General features: G+C 40.0%; 1 protein-coding gene across 1 annotated transcript in view; it reads left to right on the top strand.

Moving 5' to 3' along the window:
- The window catches only part of SMC2 (structural maintenance of chromosomes 2), a 291284-nt gene that overhangs the window by 114223 nt on the left and 155829 nt on the right, over positions 1-21232 (top strand). Inside the window, 2 exon segments of the mRNA XM_053702691.1 lie at positions 5085-5121; positions 5123-5210. Of these exon segments, the coding sequence (XP_053558666.1) occupies positions 5085-5121; positions 5123-5210 (125 nt within the window).

Below are 21232 nucleotides of genomic sequence, written 5' to 3'. Positions count from 1 at the left end.
GTACCTTGGACCTTCAGTCTAGCATACCTATTTCCTCCGTTTGCTCTTCTTCCTCGGTTTATTGCTCGAATCAAGGCAGGAGAGAGGCCTCTGTGATCCTCATTTGAACCGGCTTGGCCTCGCAGGATTTGGTATGCAGATCTGGTGGACATGTCATCCCTGCCACCTTGGAGACTTCCGTTGAGGAAGGACCTTCTAATTCAAGGGCCCTTCCTTCACCCAAATTTAGTTTCTCTGAAGCTGACTGCTTGGAGATTGAACGCTTAAAGGAACACTAAAACCCCAATTTTTCTTTTGTGATTCAGACAGAGCATGCAATTTTAAGCAAATTTCTAATTTACTCCTATTATCAAATGTTCTTCATTCTCTTGGTACTTTATTTTGAAATGCAAGAATGTAAGTTTAGATGCCGGCCCATTTTTGGTGAATAACCTGGGTTATTCTTGCTGATTGGTGGATAAATTAATCTACCAATAAAAAAGTGCTGCCCATAATTCTGAACCAAAAAAGAAGCTTAGACACCTTCTTTTTCAAATAAAGATAGCAAGTGAACAAAGAAAAAATGATAATAGGAGTAAATTATAAAGTTGCTGAAAATTGCATGATCTATCCTGAATCACAAAAGAAAAAATTTGGGTTCAGTGTCCCTTTAATTTTATCCAAGCGGGGCTTTACAGAATCGGTCATAGAGACCATGATTCAGGCTCGTAAACCTGTAACTAGAAAGATTTTACCATAAGATATGGCGTAAATATCTCCTTTGGTGGGCCAGTTAAAGGGACAGTATACACTCATTTTCATATAACTGCATGTAATAGACACTACTATAAAGAATAATATGCACAGATACTGAAATAAAAATCCAGTATAAAACTGTTTAAAAACTTACTTAGAAGCTGTTAGTTTGGCTCTGTTGAAAAGGTAGCTGGAAAGCCCACTGCAAGTGGCAAATAAGACACTCCCCCCCTCCCCCTTCTTTTGCATATGAAAAGACCCTTTACACAAACAGGAGCAAGCTGGAGTAGGTAGTCGAGCGTATTCACATAAAACTTTGGGGCTTGGTTAGGAGTCTGAAAATCAGAGCAATGTTATTTAAAAATAAGCAAAACTATACATTAATTTAAAAAAAAAAACTTTATGGGCTATATAAATAGATTATCTACAAAACATTTATGCAAAGAAAAAATGAGTGTATAATGTCCCTTTAAGGACCTAAAAATGTGTGTATACACTGATCAAGCAATCACTGAGCATATATTGATGTACTGAGGCAGTTGATAAAGCACAATTTTTAAGTACCTACCGGAAAGGTGGATAAAATAAGTTTGTTAGTATTTTACTATGCTTAATTAAACATTTTTTGCAGCTTTAATTTTGGGTTTATTGTTTCCAGTGTGAATTTTTGCACATGCTCAGTTGTGAATTCTTGCACATGCTCAGTAGAAGCTGGTGACTCAAAACATTTAAATATAAAAAGACTGTGCACATTTTGTTAATTGAAGTTATTTGGAAAGTTGTTTAAAATTGCATGCTCTGACTAATTAAAGTTTAACTTTGACTTGAGTGTCCTTTTAAAGGCGCAGTAAATTTACAAATGTTATATAATTCTGTGCATAGTGCAGTATTATCTAACATTAGCTTACCGGCAGATGTATACATTAAAGTATTGCAAACATTTTTTATGTAAAAGTTCATTTTACCAGAACGCCGCTCCTTGCTCTACTGAGCAGGTCTGGTTTTTACACAGTGCATCGCGGCAACACTGTGTAGTTACAGTGTGCCCGGTCATTGAAATGAATGTAGCTCGCTCCTGCTCTGGTCTAGTAGCGGGAGGCGAGCTACATTCATTTTAATGGCGCGACTGGGGCACACTCTGACTAGACGGTTTTGCTGCGATGCGCTGTATAAAAACCAGACCTGCGGGGGCGGAGTCAGCAGCCGGTCTGAGCAGACGCACGCATTAAGAGCTCTAAGCTAAATACAAATTATATAAAGTTTTGAGATATACATCTAAAGTCTAAATTGCTTTAATAGCCTTGTGAACTGTTGCTGATGTTGGGATTTACTGAAGGTACATATCAGGCTACAAGTTCGGGTGGGCAAACCACAAAAAAGTTTCAGATGGGGCCTTGCTGATCGGGCGGTATATCAATGTGAGAGTGCCTAACCACTTGTGCAGGACAAAGAGTGCTGCTTCCGGTGGGCCCGGCAATCTGCTCTGAGGCTGGCCTGGACCTGACCGGCTGACAGAAGACGAGGAAGCTGCGTAAGGAGGCCGACGGCGGTAACGGAGAGGAGGTTGGCGATCATTGGAGCTCTGACATTAAAGCCTAACAGGACACAGCATGGAGGTTCTAGCAGCCGTAGACGCCTGGGAGAGCACCTTAACGGCCGCAATTGCACAGAGCTATGATCAACTTCAGAAAGATCTTAACCTACTCCTTGCAACTGCAGCGCATAGTGCCGCTTCCTCTCCTGAGCCCACCGAGCACTACTACCTAGAGGACGTGAACACTCATCATTTGGAACCACTAGTAATGACAGGTTGCCTTCCCCGCTCGATTCTCCAGGGCCCATGATTGTAGCTGCATCACAGCGACCTGCTCCTGGCTACATGGGCATAGGGAGGTCGACGGCTGAGATGTTGGACATATTGGCGAGATCAACCATTGATGTGCAGCAACCAGGTACAAATCCACAATTTAACCCTCCGGTCTCGTTAGACTCTGGATGGCAAGATAGCTTGATAAATTTCAATGTTAAGGGCAATGGGTCTGGACTGCCGGTTACGTGGAAGCCTTCCTTTGTTCTACAAACTGGGGATTCGATTGACCACAGGGAGCCTAATCATAAAGTGTACTCCCCACTGTATACCTGTCTCTGCACTATAGCAAGCCAGTTCCCTCAGCCGGACTCAGCTCTCATATGCAGTCGATTGGGTATTGGTTAAATCTTAGTAATGGCTTATATAACTTCAGCATCTCAAGTTGAATGGGACAAATACTGTTTAATGGACAGACGCCTGCTTTTTTGTTTTGTTTTTTGTGAATGTTTATATACCTATATCTACTGCTGTGATCCTTTTTAAGTATTGAGAGGTCTATACGGCTAATTTATTCTGTCATACACTCTAGGACCTTTAGTAGAGATCAGTATATCTCATACCCATAGTGAATGTTCTAATATAATGTGCCACAAAGTATACATGCCAATATTTACATGTTACACAACATTGCCTTTTCTAATACCAAATGCCCAAAACATGGTGAATTGAGTCCTCAATTATATTGTCTGGGCCATCTCACTTCTCTCTGGAATGAAGCTCCAATGGGACTGATATAGACTTAGAGCCACTTAAAGACTGTCTTGATATTTATGCTATGGGACCTTGATGTTCATTTAGCTTACTGTTTGCTTTTATTATGTAACTTGCTGAGGGTTTATATAATAGTAGCTGCGGACATCTTGTCTTCATGCCTCACCTGTGGGTTAGTGGGGAGCCCCAGGGGAGACATTTACACAAGTGCCCGGGTAACAGATGCCATAACAGCTACCTTATAATTGTATTGATCTCGGGTCACTGATATGATGCTTCTAATGAAGATGAACCTTTTCTGTGTGTCTGTCCGATCTGGGGGTTTGAGGGGGCCCCTGACAAGGACAATTACGATTTACCACTGTGCTTATGTGTATCATTACTATTCATTAATGTTCAAAACTATCCTTTCATAATCTGTGCTCCCCCTTCTGGGCCAGTGGCCAGGGGCCTTGAGGGAGTTCACATAAAGGAAGTTTAGCCCTAGAATGTGACACCCTGAGATCAATTGAAGTGCATTTTTCCTATACAGCGAGATGAAGTGCTATGAGGGGAATTGAATTTCACTAACACAGGTATCTAATTTTGAAGCCGAATGACGCTTTGTTTGTGAGATAACTTAACCCCACAAAATATATGTAAGCTCTAGCTACTCAGTCTGGCGAGGTTGTGCAGCGGGACCCCATGGCATAGTAGGTGGGCTTTCAGCCCCACAGGATGTCCAGGCTCATGTGTAACCCATAAGAATTTAGGGCCTCACTATATCATAGTACACCATAAAGAAAGTTTTGGGATTGATAATATGCCCAGACACGCCACGCTTCGTTTTTATCTCTTATATTGTGCTATGTCTAATTACCTCTATGCTTACTTACATTAAATATTATGTGTTTGTTCATCTCCCTCCCCCCCCCCATATACAGGAGCCCACACCAGGGTTCAAATTAGGGCGAACTATTTTCGCTGCAAACCTTTTCATTTCACGGAAGTATAAGCTTCCTCATTGACAAGATCTAATTTGTTTATACCTTGAATGTGGAACTATGGTTACATATAATGCTATTTATCAATGTGCTTAAGGGAAGTTGTATTTAGACCCTTGGGGATCTATCTATTTATCTTTCTTATGTTTCCCTTTCCAAGGAACTCATAGGACCTATTCATTGTACCCTTTAGTATGTGTGTTCATTTATTTCGGACCCTGCGTGTCCTAAACTCCTTATTTGTACCTATTAGAAGCAGGGGACCCTGCGTGTCCCCCAATTGTTGCTTACGACTTTAAAACCAAATAAAAATTTACATAAAAAAAAAAAAAAAAACAGACCTGCTCAGTAGAGCAAGGAAAACAAAACGGCAACAAAAAAACGCACTATCCTGACCCTGGAAAAGATAAATTTTGTTTTTTCATGTCCCCTTTAATGCATAAACTAGAACATCATAGTTTTTTAAGAAAGGAAAAATCGGATTGTAAGTCCAAATAGATAAAAAACAGCAAACTTTATTCTTAATAATTTAAAACTGCATACCATCGGCAGCGCAGAAATTTCATCAGGAGCTTCAGCTTAGCAGAGCGTGAAAAGCTGATCTTACGCGTTTTGGCCGTAGTCATAGATCATAGTTTTTACTAATGTGGAAATCTAAAAATCCATCACAAAAAAAACAAAATGTAGGTTGGTTTTAACTAGCCTACGATTGCAGCTATTTTACAAACTCTGTTAATATTAAATTGCTTATTATAGTAATTGTTTGACACCCTCTTCTTCTAAAGGTACCGACAATTGAAACAACAGTGGGAAATGAAGTCCAGAAGAAGCTGATCTCCTTCAAACAAAATTACAACAAGTTCCTATCATAAACAGCAAGAAGAACTGGGACACACTTAAAAAAACTATAGGTAAGACAGTGTCCTCCCCAGGACTTTTAGCGGGTGCACCACCGGCTGATTTTACCTGACCACCTGGCTAAAATTTTAGCCAATATTAGCTAAAATGAACTAAAAATTAAAATTGTTCAATTTTTATTGTACAAAGTATCATTAAATACATTTGTTAAATTATTCAATGCTTTAGATAGCTGGAAATAATTTTAGAAAGTATTACACTGCCCCCAACCAGCTACTTTATACTGCCACCCTGCTGGCAACATTTTCTGTGGATAACACTGTATGGACATAGCATTCTTTGACTGCCAAAACACTGTTGAAGTGGGTTTGACCGTTATTTCACCTATGTGTAAAAAGACAGCTAGACTATTTCTCACATTTAAAATAATTTGTGGGACATTACAAACATTTAAGACTGAAGGTCAAAAGTTTACAAATTGCTCATGTAGCAAAAATGTAATCTTGAAAAAAAAATAGCTTAATGCACCAGTCAACACAGTAGATTTGCATAATCAACAAATGCAAGATAACAAGACAATGCATAGCACTAAGTCTGAATGGTAGATTTATTTTTTTTCTGACAATTTTAAGTTATGTCTATTTCCACTCCCCCTGTACCATGTGACAGCCATCAGTCAATCACAAATGCATACCACGTACCATGTGACAGCATCAGCCAATTTCAAATGCACATACGCTTATTCTGTGACTCTTTGCACATGCACAATAGGAGCTGGGTGACTCAAACCGTTTAAATATGTTGACTGCATTCTTTTTTTACTGGGAAGTAAATTGGGAAATGTTTTTTCTTTCATGTAATAGCAAGAGTCAATGAGCTAGTGATGTCTGGGATATACATTCCTACAAGGTAGGGGCAAAGTTCCCAACCTCAAAAATGCCTCTAAATTACACCCCTCACCACACCCACAATTTCAGTTTTACATAACTTTGCCTCCCGCTGGACGGTGGTGAAGTAAGTTTGTGCTAGATTCTACGTTGATATGCGCTTCGCAGCAGGCTGGAGCTCTGGTTTTCCTCTAAGACGTGCAGGGTGAATGTCAGAGGGATGTGAAGAGAGTATTGCCTATTTGAATTCAATGGTCTCCTTCTAACGGGATCTATTTCATAGGTTCTCTGTTATCGGTCGTAGAGATTCATCTCTTACCTCCCTTTTCAGATCGACGATATACTCTTATATACCATTACTCTACTCATTCTCGTTTCAGTACTGGTTTGGCTATCTATTATTGTAGATGAGTTGTCTTGGGGTAAGTAAAGTCTTATTTTTTGTGGCACTACTAAGCTATGTTGGGCACTTTATATATAAAGTTCTAAATATATGTCTTTTAAACTTATATTTCTCCAACATTGGTGTGTCCGGTCCACGGCGTCATCCATACCTTGTGGGAATATCTCTTCCCCAACCGGGAAATGGCAAAGCTGGCCACATAGTCCCCTCCTAGGCTCCCGCCCACCCCAGTCATTCTCCTTTGCCGTTGCACAGGCATACATCTCCACGGAGATGGTTAAGAGTATGTGGGTGTTTAGTTGTAGTTTTTTTATTCTACTATCAAGAGTTTGTTATTTTAAAAATAGTGCTGGTATGTACTATTACTCTGAAACAGAAAAGGATGAAGATTTCTGTTTTGTGAGAGGAAGATGATTTTAGCAGACAGTAACTAAAATCGATTGCTGTTTTCCACATAGGACTGTTGAGGTGAAGTAACTTCAGTTGGGGGAAACAGTTAGCAGACTTTTCTGCTTAAGGTATGACTAGCCATATTTCTAAGAAGACTGTGTATTGCTGGAAGGCTGTCATTTCCCCTCATGGGGACCGGTAAGCCATTTCCCTTAGTTTCAAAAACAGACATAAAAGGGCTTAATATGGGCTATAAAAACTGGTAGAACCTTTTATGGGCTAAATTGATTGCTTTATTTGGACATTTTATACTTGTTTATGCTGATAATTCACACTTTAAACTTGAGGAACGTTTTTTAATGTCAGGCACTATGTTAGACACCTTTTCCAGTCAGGGAAGACAGAGAGTCACTCCCGTTGGTGGCTGACCCTGGACCATCTATCCCCAGGGAATGAGCTTTCCGCAGACCAGAGTGGGTCTTTGTCACGACCGACGCCAGTCTAGTGGGCTGGGGGCGCGGTCTGGGAATCCCCTGAAAGCTCAGGGACTATGGTCTCGGGAAGAGTCTCCTTCTCCCGATAAACATTCTGGAAACTAAGGAGCGATATTCAATGCTCTCAGGGCTTGGCCTCAGCTTGCAAAGGCCAGATTCATAAGATTCCAATCAGACAACATGACGACTGTTGCGTATATCAATCATCCAGGGGGGGGAACAAGGAGTTCCCTAGCGATGAAAGAAGTGACCAAAATAATACAAATGGGCGGCAGGATCACTCCTGCCATTCTATCCTGCGATCCACATCCCAGGTGTGGAAAACTGGGAAGCGGATTAATCTGAGTCTGTCAGACTTTCCATCCGGGGGAGTGGGAACTCCACCCGGAGATCTCTTTGCCCCCAGTTGACTCAATTATGGGGCATTCCAGACATGGATCTGATGCGTCTCGTCAGAACTTCAAGGTTCCTTGCTACGGGTCCAGATCCAGGGATCCCAAGGCCGACTCTAGTGGATGCACTAGTAGCACCTTGGACCTTCCAACCTAGCTTATGTGTTTCCACCGTTTCCCTCTCATTCCCAGGCTGGTAGCCAGGATCAAACAGGAGCAGCAGGTGATCTTGATAGCTCCTGCGTGGCCACGCAGGACTTTGGTATGCAGACCAGCTGACGGCTTGGAGATTGACACGCTTGATTCTATCAAAGCGTGGGTTTTCAGATTCTGTGATAGATACTCTGGTTCAGGCCAGAAATCCGGTAACTAGAAAGATTTACCATAAAATATGGAAAAGATATATCTGTTGATGTGAATCCAAGGGATTCCCATGGAATAAGATACAAATTCCTATGATTCTTTCCTTTTCTGCAAGAAGGTTTGGATAAAGGATTATCTGCGAGTTCTCTAAAGGGGCAGATTTCTGCTTTAATCTGTCTTACTACACAAACGACTGGCAGCTGTGCCAGATGTTCAAGCATTTGTTCAGGCTCTAGTTAGCGATCAAGCCAGTTTACAGAACCTTTGACTCCTCACCTGGAGTCTAAATCTAGTTCTTTCAGTTTCTTCAAGGGGGTTCCGTTTGAACCTTTACATTCCATAGATATTAAGTTATTATCTTGGAAAGTTTTGTTTTTGGTTGCTATTTTCTTCTGCTAGAAGAGTTTCAGAGTTATCTGCTCTGCAGTGTACTCCGCCCTATCTGGTGTTCCATTCAGATAAGTTGTTTTGCGTACTAAGCCTGGTTCTTCTTCCAAAGGTTGTTTCCAACAAGAATATTAACCAGGAGATAGTTGTACCTTCTTTTGTGTCCGAAACCAGTTTTAAAAGAAGGAACGATTTGCTACACAATTTAGATGTAGTCCCGTTGCTCTAAAATATCTACTTAGAAGCTACAAAAGAATTCAGACAAACATCTTCTTTGTTGTCGTCTATTCTGGTAAAAGGAGAGGTCAAAAAAGCAACTTCTACCTCTCTTTCCTTTTGGCTTAAAAGCATCATCCGATTGGCTTTTGAGACTGCCGGACTGCAGCCTCCAGAAAGAATCACAGCTCACTCCACTAGGGCTGTGGCTTCCCACATGGGCCTTCAAGAACGAGGCTTCTGTTGACCCAGAGTTATGTAAGGCAGCGACTTGGTCTTCACCTGCCACACTTTTGCCAAATTTTACAAATTTGATACTTTTGCTTCTTCGGAGGCTATTTTTGGGAGAAAGGTTTTGCAAGCCGTGGTGCCTTCCGTATTAGGTAACCTGATTTGCTCCCACCCCTTCTTCGTGTCCTAAAGCTTTGGTATTGGTTCCCACAAGTAAGGATCGACGCCGTGGACCGGACACACCCTATGTTGGAGAAACAGAATTTATTGCTTACCCTGATAAATTACTTTCTCAACGGTGTGTCGCGGTCCACGGGCCCCCCTGGTTTTTTAATCAGGTCCTGATGAATTATTTTCCTCTAACTACAGTCACCACGGTACCATATGGTTTCTCCTATATATTTTCCTCCTGTCCGTCGGTCCAATGACATGGGGTGGGCGGAGCTTGGAGGGGACTATGTAGCCAGCTTTGCTGGGACTCTTTGCCATTTCCTGTCGGGGAAGAGATATTCCCCACAAGTAAGGATGACGCCGTGGACCGGACACACCGTTGGAGAAAGTAATTTATCAGGTAAGCCATAAATTCCTGTTTTGCCTTGATTCAGGATGATCAATATTCCTTATTTCAGACAAGTTCAGGTTCTTCATTATATGGATTAATGCATATGAATATTCAATTTTTTCTTACCTTAAAAATTGTTTTCAAATTGACTTTTTTTCCCTGTGGCTGTTAAGCTCGCGGGGGCTGAAAAATAACTGCTTCAATTTATTGCGTCATCTTGGCCGCAGACTTTTTTGGCGCAAAAAATTTTTTTTTGTCATTTCCCGGCGTCATACTTGACGCCGGAAGTTGTTCGTGATTGTGTCATTTTTGTTGACGTTTTGCGCCAAAAAAGTCGGCCGTTACCGATGTGGCGTCATTCTTGGCGCCAAAAATTAAAGGCGCCAATAATGTGGGCGTCTTTTTTGGCGCTTAAAAATGTGGGCGTCATTCTTGTCTCCACCTTTTTTCCAGATTATTTCAGTCTCATTTTTTCATTGCTTCTGGTTGCTAGAGGCTTATTCATTGTCATTCTTTCCCATTCCTGAAACTGTCATTTTAAGGAATTTCATAATTTTGCTTTATATGTTGTTTTTTTTCTATTACATATTGCAAGATGTTCTCAGATTGACCCTGGATCAGAATCTACTTCTGGAAAGACGCTGCCTGATGCTGGTTTCTACCAAAGTTAGTGCATTTGTTGTAAACTTGTGGTAACTGTTCCTCCGGCTGTAGTTTGTGAAGAATGTCATGATAAGCTTGCTAATGCAGATAGTATTTCCATTAGTAGTATACCATATTACCTGTGCTGTTTCCTCACAATCTAATACTCAGGATGTTCCTGTTAATATAAGAGATTTTGTTTCTAAATCTATTAGGGAAGGCTGTTCGTTTATTCCTCCTTCCAGTAAACATAAAAGGTCTTTTAAAAACTTCTCATTTTTCAGATGAAATTTTAAATGACCGTCGTCATTCTGATTTGTCTGTTTCTGATGAGGATTTTTCTGGTTCAGAGGATTCTGTCTCAGATATTGACACAATGATAAATCTTCATATTTATTTAAGATGGATTTATTCGCTCTTTACTTCAGAAGTTTTAATCGCTTTAGAGATGGAGGAATCTAGTCCTCTTGATACTAAATCTACTAAGCGTTTAAATTCGGTTTTTAAAACCTGCTATGGTTATTCCAGAAGTTTTTCCTGTCCCTGATGCTATTTCTGAAGTAATTTCTAGGGAATGAATAATATGGGTACTTCATTTGCTCCTTCTCAAGGTTAAGAATTGTATCCTGTGCCGTCCTGACGATTAGAGTTTTGGGACAAAATCCCTAAAGTTGATGGGGCTATCTCTACTCTTGCTAAACGTACTACTATTCCTACAGCAGATAGTACTTCCTTTAAGGATCCTTTAGATAGGAAGATTGAATCCTTTCTAAGGAAAGCTTATTTATGTTCAGGTAATCTTCTTAGGCCTGCTATTTCTTTGGCTGATGTTGCTGCTGCTTCCACTTTTTGGTTGGAGGCTTTAGCACAACAAGTATCAGGACCATATACTCATAGCATTATTAACACTCCTTCAACATGGCTAATAACTTCATTTGTGTATGCCATCTTTGTATCATTAGAGTTGATGTCAGGTATATGAATTTAGCTATATTAGCTAGAAGAGCTTTATGGCTTAAAAACTTGGAATGCAGATATGTCTTCAACAGTCAACTTTGCTTTCACTTCCTTTCCAAGGTATTAAATTATTGGTTCCCAGTTGGATTCTATTATTTCAACTGTTACTGGGGGGAAAGGAAACTTTTTTGCCTCAGGACAAAAAATCTAAGGTAAATACAGGGCTGCTAATCGTTTTCGTTCCTTTCGTCAGAATAAGGAACAGAAGCCTGACCCTTCCCCTAAAGGAATGGTTTCTGTCTGGAAACCTTCTCCAATCTGGAATAAAACCAAGCCTTTTAGAAAGTCAAAGCCAGCTCCCCAAGTCCACATGAAGGTGCGGCCCTCATTCCAGCACAGCTGGTAGGGGGCAGGTTACGATTTTTCAAAGACATTTGATCCATTCGATTCCCCAGTCTTTGGATTCAGAACATTGTTTCTCACAAGGGGTACCGAATAGGTTTTCAAGGTAAGGCCGCCCTGCGAGGAGATTTTTTCTCTCTCGGCATTCCAATAAACCCAGTGAAGGCTCAGGCATTTCTGAAATGTGTTTCAGATCTAGAGTTGGCTGGAGTAATTGTGCCAGTTCCAGTTCTGGAACAGGGTCTCGGGGTTTTACTCAAATCTATTCCATTGTACCAAAGAAGGAGAATTCCTTCCAGACCAGTTCTGGATCTAAAGATATTGAATCGTTATGTAAGAAATTCCAACATTCAAAATGGTAACTATAAGGACTATTCTGCCTTTTGTTCAGCAAGGGCATTTATATGTCACAATAGATTTACAGGATGCATATCTTCATATTCCGATTCATCAGATCACTTTCAGTTTCTGAGATTCTCTTTTCTAGACAAGCATTACCAGTTTGTGGCCCTTCCGTTTGGCCTAGCAACCAGCTCCAAGGATCTTTTCAAGGTTTCTCGGTGCCCTTCTCTCTGTAATCAGAGAACAGGGTATTGCGGTTATTTCCTTATTTGGACGATATCTTGGTACTTGCTCAGTCTTTACATTCTGCAGAATTCTCACACGAATCAACTTGTGTTGTTTCTTCAAAGACATGGTTGGAGGATCAATTTACCAAAGAGTTCGTTGATTCCTCAGACAAAGGTAACCTTTTTTGGGTTTTCCAAATAGATTCAGTGTCCATGACCTTGTCTCTAACAGAAAAAGAGAGTCTGAAATTGGTTTCAGCCTGTCGAAACCTTCAGTCTCAATCATTCCCTTCGGTAGCTTTGTGCATGGGAAATTCTAGGTCTCATGACTGCTGCATCGGACGCGATCCCTTTTGCTCGTTTTTCCACATGCCAACCTCTTTCAGCTTTGTATGCTGAACCAGTGGTGCAGGTATTATACAAAAGATATCACAATTAATATCCTTAAATCCCAATGTACGACACTCTCTGACGTGGTGGATAGATCACATCGTTTAGTCCCAAGGGCTTCTTTTGTTCGTCCAACCTGGACTGTGATCTCAACGATGCGAGTCATATCAGGTTGGGGAGCTGTATGGGGATTTCTGACAGCGCAGGGTGTTTGGGAATCTCAGGAGGCGAGATTACCAATCAACACTTTGGAACTCCGTGCGATTTTCCAGCGCTCCTTCTCAGTTTTGGCTCTTCTGAAGAGAGAAATCGTTTATTTGTTTTCAGACAGAACAATGTCACAACCGTGGCATATGTCAATCATCAAGGTGGGACTCACAGTCATCAGGCTATGAAAGAAGTATCTCGGATACTTGTATGGGCGGAATCCAGCTCCTGTCTAATCTCTGCGGTTCACATCCCAGGTGTAGACAATTGGGAAGCGGATTATCTCAGTCGCCAGACGTTACATCCAGGCGAATGGTCCCTTCACCCAGAGGTATTTCTTCAGATTGTCCAAATCTGGGGACTTCCAGAAATAGATCTGATGGCCTTTCATCTAAACAAGAAACTTCCCAGGTATCTGTCCAGATCCAGGGATCCTCAGGCGGAGGCAGTGGACGCGTTGTCGCTTCCTTGGAATTATCATCCTGCCTATATCATTACGCCTCTAGTTCTTCTTCCAAAGGTGATTTCCAAAATTCTAATGGAACGTTTGTGCTGCTGGTGGCTCCAGCATGGCCTCTCAGGTTTTGGTATGCGGATCTCATTCGGATGGCCAGTTGCCAACCTTGGACTCTTCCTTTAAGACCAGACCTTCTATCTCAAGGCCCTTTTTTCCATCAGGATCTCAAATCATTAAATTTGAAGGTATGGAAATTGAACGCTTGATTCTTAGTCATAGAGGTTTCTCTGACTCCGTAATTAATACTATGTTACAGGCTCGTAAATCTCTGTCTAGGAAGATTTATTATCGAGTCTGGAAGACTTACATTTCTTGGTGTTCTTCTCATAAATTCTCCTGGCATTCTTTCAGAATTCCTAGAATTTTACAGTTTCTTCAGGATGGTTTGGATAAAGGTTGTCTGCAAGTTCTTTGAAAGGACAAATCTCTGCTCTTTCTGTTCTTTTTCACAGAAAGATTGCTAATCTTCCTGATATTCATTGTTTTGTACAGCCTTTGGTTCGTATCAAACCTGTCATTAAGTCAATCTCTCCTCCTTGGAGTCTTAATTTGGTTCTGAGGGCTTTACAAGCTCCTCCGTTTGAACCTATGCATTCTCTGGACATTAAATTACTTTCTTGGAAAGTTCTGTTCCTTTTGGCCATCTCTTCTGCTAGAAGAGTTTCTGAGTTATCTGCTCTTTCTTGTGAATCTCCTTTTCTGATTTTTCATCAGGATAAGGCAGTGTTGCGGACTTCATTTAAATTTTTACCTAAGGTTGTGAATTCTAACATTAGTAGAGAATTGTGGTGTCTTCATTGTGTCCTAATCCTAAGAATTCAACAGGAGAGATCTTTACATTCTTTTGATGTAGTAAGAGCTTTGAAATATTATGTTGAAGCTACTAGTTGAAGATTTTAGAAGACTTCTAGTCTATTTGTTATCTTTTCTGAGTCCAGAAAAGGTCAGAAGGCCTCCGCCATTTCTTCTTGGCGTCTTGGTTAAAGTCCTTTGATTCATCATGCTTATGTGAGTCATGTAACAATCCCGCCTCAAAGAATTACGGCTCATTTACTAGGTCAGTTTCTACTTCCTGGGCTTTTAGGAATGAAGCTTCTGTTGATCAGATTTGCAAAGCAGCAACTTGGTCTTCTCTTGCATACTTTTACTAAATTCCTACCATTTTGATGTGTTTTCTTCTTCTGAAGCAGTTTTTGGTAGAAAAGTACTTCAGGCAGCTGTTTCAGTTGATTCTTCTGCTTTTAATTTCAGTTTCTTTTCATTATTGAGATTAAAACTTTTTTGTTTTGGGTTGTGGATTATTATTATTTTTCCAGCTGAATTGGCTGTCTTTATTTTATCCCTCCCTCTCTAGTGACTCTTGCGTGGAAGTTCCACATCTTGGGTATTTATTATCCCATACGTCACTACATGAAAGAAAACATAATTTATGTAAGAACTTACCTGATAAATTCATTTCTCTTGTAGTGTGTTCAGTCCCACCGGGTCATCCATTACTTATGGGATATATTCTCCTTCCAACAGGAAGTTGCAAGAGGATCACCCAAGCAGAGCTGCTATATAGCTCCTCCCCCTCACATGTCATATCCAGTCATTCTCTTGCAACCCTCAACAAAGAAGGAGGGTCGCGAGAGGAGTTTGGAGTTTTTACTTAATTATTCTTCAATCAAAAGTTTGTTATTTTTAAAATGACACCGAGTGTGCCGTTTTTTTGTATCTCAGGCAGTATTTGGAGAAAAATCTGCCTGCGTTTTTTCTATGATCTTAGCAGACGTAACTAAGATCGCCTGGCCTGTTTTCGACTTCTGAGGGAGTAGGGTAACTTCAGAAAGAGGGGGGAAATAGCATGCGGGTCCCCCGCAAATGAGGTATGTGCAGTACATTTCTGGGAATGGAATTGACTAAGAAAATACTGCTGTTACCCATATGATGTAAGTACAGCCCTTAAATGCAGTAGTAGCGACTGGTTCAGGCTGATAAATGTATGCGCAGTTGAGTTATTTTCTAGGGACTAGAATTTGACTGAGAAAATACTGTTAATACTGAAATAATGTTTAAGCCTTTATCTGCAGTGGAAGCGACTGGTAGCAGGCTTAGTGAAACTTTGCATGACATTCAAAATGTTGTTTTTAAAACGTTTACTGGCATGTTATTCGTTTCGTGAGGTACTTTGGTGATAAATCTTTTTGGGCATGATTTTTTTTCCACATGGCTAACGTACTTTTCTGCATAGAAAAACAGTTATATCAGGTCTCCACTGTTGTAATAGGAGTGGGAGGGACCCTTGTTTTAGCCCCTTGTTGCGCATTTAAAATTCTAGCACAGTCTTCCTGTTTTCTTCCTCCTTGATCAGGATGTCTCTAGAGAGCTCCTTTCAACCATCCAAACCTAATTTCTCTGAGGCTGACTGCTTGGAGATTGAACGCTTGATTCTATCAAAGCGAGGGTTTTCGGATTCGGTTTTTGATACATTAATACAGGCTCGGAAACCCTGGTCTACAGAAAAATTTACCATAAGATCTGGCGTAAATTATTTATATTGGTGTGAATCCAGAGTTACTCAGGGAGTAGGTTAGGATTCCTAGGTATATTGGCTTTTCTACAAAGAGGGTTTAGAAAAGGGCTTATCCGCTAGTTCACTAAAGGGACAGATTTCTGCTCTGTCTATTCTTTTACACAAGCGTCTGGCCAGGGAATCCAGACGTCCAGGCTTTTTGTCAGGCTTTGGCTAGGATTAAGCCGGTGTTTAAGGCTGTTGCTTCTTCGTGGAGCTTAAACTGGTTCTTAAAGTTCTTCAGGGTGTTCCGTTTTGAACCCCTTCATTCCATTGATATCAAGCTTTTATCTTGGAAAGTTCTGTTTTTGATGGCATTTCCCCGGCTCGAAGAGTCTCGGAGTTATCTGCCTTACCATTGTGATTCTCCTTATCTGATCTTTTCATTCAGACAAGGTAGTCCTGCGTACTAAACCTGGGTTTTTGCCTATGGTTGTTTCTAACAGGAATATCAATCAAGAGATTGTTGTTCCATCATTGTGTCCTAATCCCTTCTTCAAAGAGAGGAACGTCTTTTGCATAATCTAGACGTTGGTCCCGTGCCCTGAAGTTCTTCTACAGGCAACTAAAGAATTTCATAACACACTCTTTCCCTTGTTTGTCGTTTACTCTGGACAGAGGAGAGGTCAAAAGGCCTTCGGCTACTCTCTCTCCTTTTTGGCTTCGTAGCATAATACGTTTAGCCTATGAGACTGCTGGACAGCAGCCTCCCTGAAAGAATTACAGCTCATTCTACTAGAGCTGTGGCTTCCACTTGGGCCCTTTAAAAATGAGGCCTCTGTTGAACAGATTTACAAGGCTGCAACTTGGTCTTCCACTTCATACTTTTTTGCAAATTTTACAATTTGACACTTTTGTTTCTTCGGAGGCTGTTTTTGGGAGAAAGGTTCTACAGGCAGTGGTTCCTTCTGTTTAATGTTCCTGCCTTGTCCCTCCTTCATCGTGTACTTTAGCTTTGGTATTGGTTATCCCATAAGTAATGGATGACCGTGGACTGAACACACTTACAGAGAAAACATAATTTATGCCTTACCTGATAAATTTATTTCTCTTGTAGTGTGTTCAGTCCACGGCCCACCCTGTCCTTTTTTGAGGCAGGTTCTAATTTTAAATTTTAAACTCCAGTCACCCACTGCAGCCCCTATAGTTCTCCTTTCTCGTCTTGTTTCGGTCGAATGACTGGATATGACATGTGAGGGGAGGAGCTATATAGCAGCTCTGCTTGGGTGATCCTCTTGCAACTTCCTGTTGGGAAGGAGAATATATCCCATAAGTAATGGATGACCCGGTGGACTGAACACACTACAAGAGAAATACATTTATCAGGTAAGCAATAAATTATGTTTTCTTTCCTATTAGCAAGAGTCCATGAGGCCCACCCTTTTTTGTGGTGGTTATGATTTTTTTGTATAAAGCACAATTATTCCAATTCCTTATTTTGATGCTTTCGCTCCTTTCTTATCACCCACCTTCTTGGCTATTCGTTAAACTGAATTGTGGGGTGTGGGTGAGGGGTGAATTTATAGGCATTTTGAGATTTGGGAAACTTTGCCCCTCCTGGTAGGAATGTATATCCCATACGTCACTCAGCTCATGGACTCTTGCTAATATGAAAGAAATGAATTTATCAGGTAAGTTCTTACATAAAATTATGTTTTTTTTAAAAATTGCATTCTTTATTTGAATAATGAAAGTTTAATTTTGACTTGATGTCCCCCTTTAAAGGGACAGTCAACACCAGACTTTTTGATGTTTAAAAGAAAAATACCCTTTTTATTACCTATTCACCAGTTTTGCATAACCATCACTGTTATAGAAATACACTTTTTACCTCTGTGATTACCTTATCAATGTTGCTGCAAACTGCCCCCTTATTTCAGTTCTTTTGACACACTTTCATTTTAGCCAATCAGTGCCTCACTCCGGAGTAACTTCACGTGCATGAGTTTATCTATATGAAACACATGAACTAATGCCCTCTAGTGGTCAAAATGCATTCAGATTAGAGACTATCTTCAAGGTCTAAGAAATTAGCATATGAACCTCCTAGGTTTAGCTTTTCAACTAAGAATGCCAAGAGAACAAGCAAAATTTGGTGTATAAAAGTAAATTGGAAAGTTGTTTAAAATTACATTACCTATTGAAATCTGAAAGTTTTTTTGGACTTGACTGTCCCTTTAATATCCCTCCCCCAATTCTAAATATGCCAGGGTTTGCGAATTCCACACTTCCACATTGGGTTGTCCGGTGGTTATAATGAAATTAGGATTGCATGAATTTCATAAATGTGTTAAAGGAACATGAAACCCACTTTTTTTTCTTGATTCAGACAGAGCATGTGATTTTAAACAACTTTCTAATTAACTTCTGCTATCTAGTTTGTATTGTTCTTTTGGTATCCTTTGTTAAAAAAGGATACCTAGGTAGGCCCAGGAGCTGTTGATTGGTGGCTGCACAAATATGCTTCATGTTAGTGTCTCAATGCATTCTGCAAGCTCCCAGTAGTGTACTGCTGCTTATTTTACAAAGGAAGGATCCCATAAAAATTAAGCAAACTAGATAATAAAAGTAAATTGGAAAGTTGATTCAGATATTATCTGAATCATGAAAGAAATTTTTTTGAGTAATTTGCAATAGAAATTGCCTCTTCTAAATCAATCACATATTTCTTTTCATTGCGCACGCTCAGATCCAGAAGTATTTGCTGGCATGTTGGTCTTCAAGGAACAGGGTGCGCATGTGCAAATGATTTAACACTACTGCGCATGTGCTCCGTAGTGCTCCTAGCAGATAATTATATGCAAAAAGTTATAATATGATTGGATACATAGTTATTTGTGATGTCAAACTGGAAATAAAAATACAGGTAGCCCTCAGTTTACGTCACGGTTAGGTTCCAGAAGGAATGGTTGTAAATCGAAACCGTTGTAAATTGAAACCCAGTTTATAATGTAAGTCAATGGGAAGTGAGGGAGTTAGGTTCCAGGCCCCTCTCAAAATTGTCATAAGTAACACCTAATACATTATTTTTAAAGCTTTGAAATGAAGACTTTAAATGCTACAGCATTATAAAACTAATAAAATCACACAACACAGACTTTTCTTGCATTTTTCTGCAAACAGTTCTTTCTATGCATTACAATCTGGACTGATTTATAGACAGGAAGATCTTGTTCCTTTGCAAGCTGCTCGATTGCTCAGGTCTGGTTAAACTGATTAATTTCAGCTTGCTTGGCTTGCATATCTTTGCTGCAACACAAGCGGATAGCTCCACCTACTGGCTATTTTAATCAATGCACTGCTTCTCAATGCTTTTCAATAGCAGTCACATGACTGGAAAAAAAAAGGTCGTTATTCTGAAACGGTGCAAATGGAACCGTTGTAAACCGAGGGCCACCTATAGTGATTTTTAATTAAAACAAAGCTTCATTTTCAAGTAAAAGTAAGTTAGAGTTATTTTACTTAAATTTAATAATCAATATATATTGTTTTATAAAAAAAAATGTACTTTAAGCTAAAAAGTTTAAGAAACCTTTCTGAATGATTTGCCTTTTTGAGTTTTACATATTTTTTTTAGGCTACACCATTTTTCTCTAATTTTCTTAGTGATTGCAAAGTTTAAGGAATTAGTACCCAGTATCTAAAAATATTCTTAAAAACAGGGCCACTTTAATAAATTAAACTTTAGAAAGATGATTCTTTTTTAACCCCTTAATGACCACAGCACTTTTCCATTTTCTGACCGTTTGGGACCAAGACTATTTTTACATTTCTGCAGTGTTTGTGTTTAGCTGTAATTTTACTCTTACTCATTTACTGTACCCACACATATTATATACCGGTTTTCTCGCCATTAAATGGACTTTCTAAAGATACCATTATTTTCATCATATCTTATAATTTACTATAAAAAAAATATAAAATATGAGGAAAAAATGGAAAAAAACACACTTTTTCTAACTTTGACCCCCAAAATCTGTTACACATTTGCAACCACCAAAAAACACTCATGCTAAATAGTTTCCAAATTTTGTCCTGAGTTTAGAAATACCCAATGTTTACATGTTCTTTGCTTTTTTTGCAAGTTATAGGGCAATAAATACAAGAAGCACTTTGCTATTTCCAAACCACTTTTTTTCAAACTTAGCGCTAGTTACATTGGAACACTGATATCTTCCAGGAATCCCTGAATATCCCTTGACATGTATATATTTTTTTTTAGAAGACATCCCAAAGTATTGATCTAGGCCCATTTTGGTATATTTCATGCCACCATTTCACCGCCAAATGCGATCAAATAAAAAAAATTGTTCACTTTTTCACACATTTTGTTACAGACTTTAGGTTTCTCACTGAATTTATTTACAAACAGCTCGTGCAATTATGGCACAAATGGTTGTAAATGCTTCTCTGGAATCCCCTTTTTTCATAAATAGCAGACATATATGTATTTGGTGTTGCTTTTTGGTAATTAGAAGGCCGCTAAATGCCACTGCGCACCACACGTGTATTATGCCCAGCAATGAAGGGGTTAATTAGGGAGCATGTAGGGAGCTTGTAGGGTTAATTTTAGCTTTATTGTAGTGTAGTAGATAACCCTAAGTATTGATCTAGGCCCATTTTGGTATATTTCATGCCACCATTTCAACGCCAAATGCGATTAAATAAATAAAAAAGTAAAATTTTTCACAATTTTAGGTTTCTCACTGAAATCATTTACAAACAGCTTGTGCAATTATGGCACAAATGGTTGTAAATGCTTCTCTGGGATCCCCTTTGTTGAGAAATAGCAGACATACATGGCTTTGGCGTTGCTTTTTGGTAATTAGAAGGCCGCTAAATGCCGCTGCGCATCACACGTGTATTATGGCTAGCAGTGAAGGGGTTAATTAGGTAGCATGTAGGGAGCTTGCAGGGTTAATTTTAGCTTTAGTGTAGAGATCAGCCTCCCACCTGACACATTACACCCCCTGATCCCTCCCAAACAGCTCTCTTCCCTCCCCCACCCCACAATTGTCCCCGCCATGTTAAGTACTGGCAGAAAGTCTGCCAGTACTAAAAAAAAAAGCTATCCTTGATAAAAAATAAATTTAAAAAAAAAAAAGGCATATTTACATATGCTGCTCTGGAGGATCCCCCCTTAGCCCCCAACCTCCCTGATACCTCCCAAACAGCTCTTTACCCATCCCCCTCTAACTTATTAGTAGCCATCTTTGGTACTGGCAGCTGTCTGCCAGTACCCAGTTTATAGTAAAACATGTTTTTATTATTTTTTTTAAAATAATTTTCTGTAGTGTAGCTTGCCCCCCCCCCCAAAAGACCAACCCACCACCCCTCCCAGATCTCTCAGATCTACATATATTTAAATATATTTGGCAATCACTGCCACTTTTCTCCCATCATTTTTCTGTAGTGTAGCGGTTCCCACCCGCTTCCTACCCACGCGCGCGCACCCTCGTGCACGCACGCGCACCCGGCGTTCCCGCCCACGATCCCGCCCCCCTCCACATCA

This window comes from Bombina bombina, chromosome 2, assembly GCF_027579735.1.
Source record: "Bombina bombina isolate aBomBom1 chromosome 2, aBomBom1.pri, whole genome shotgun sequence".
NCBI classification, from domain to species: Eukaryota; Metazoa; Chordata; class Amphibia; order Anura; family Bombinatoridae; genus Bombina; species Bombina bombina.
Note: the sequence above shows the minus strand (reverse complement) of the source record. Positions and strands in the feature narration are given on the sequence as shown.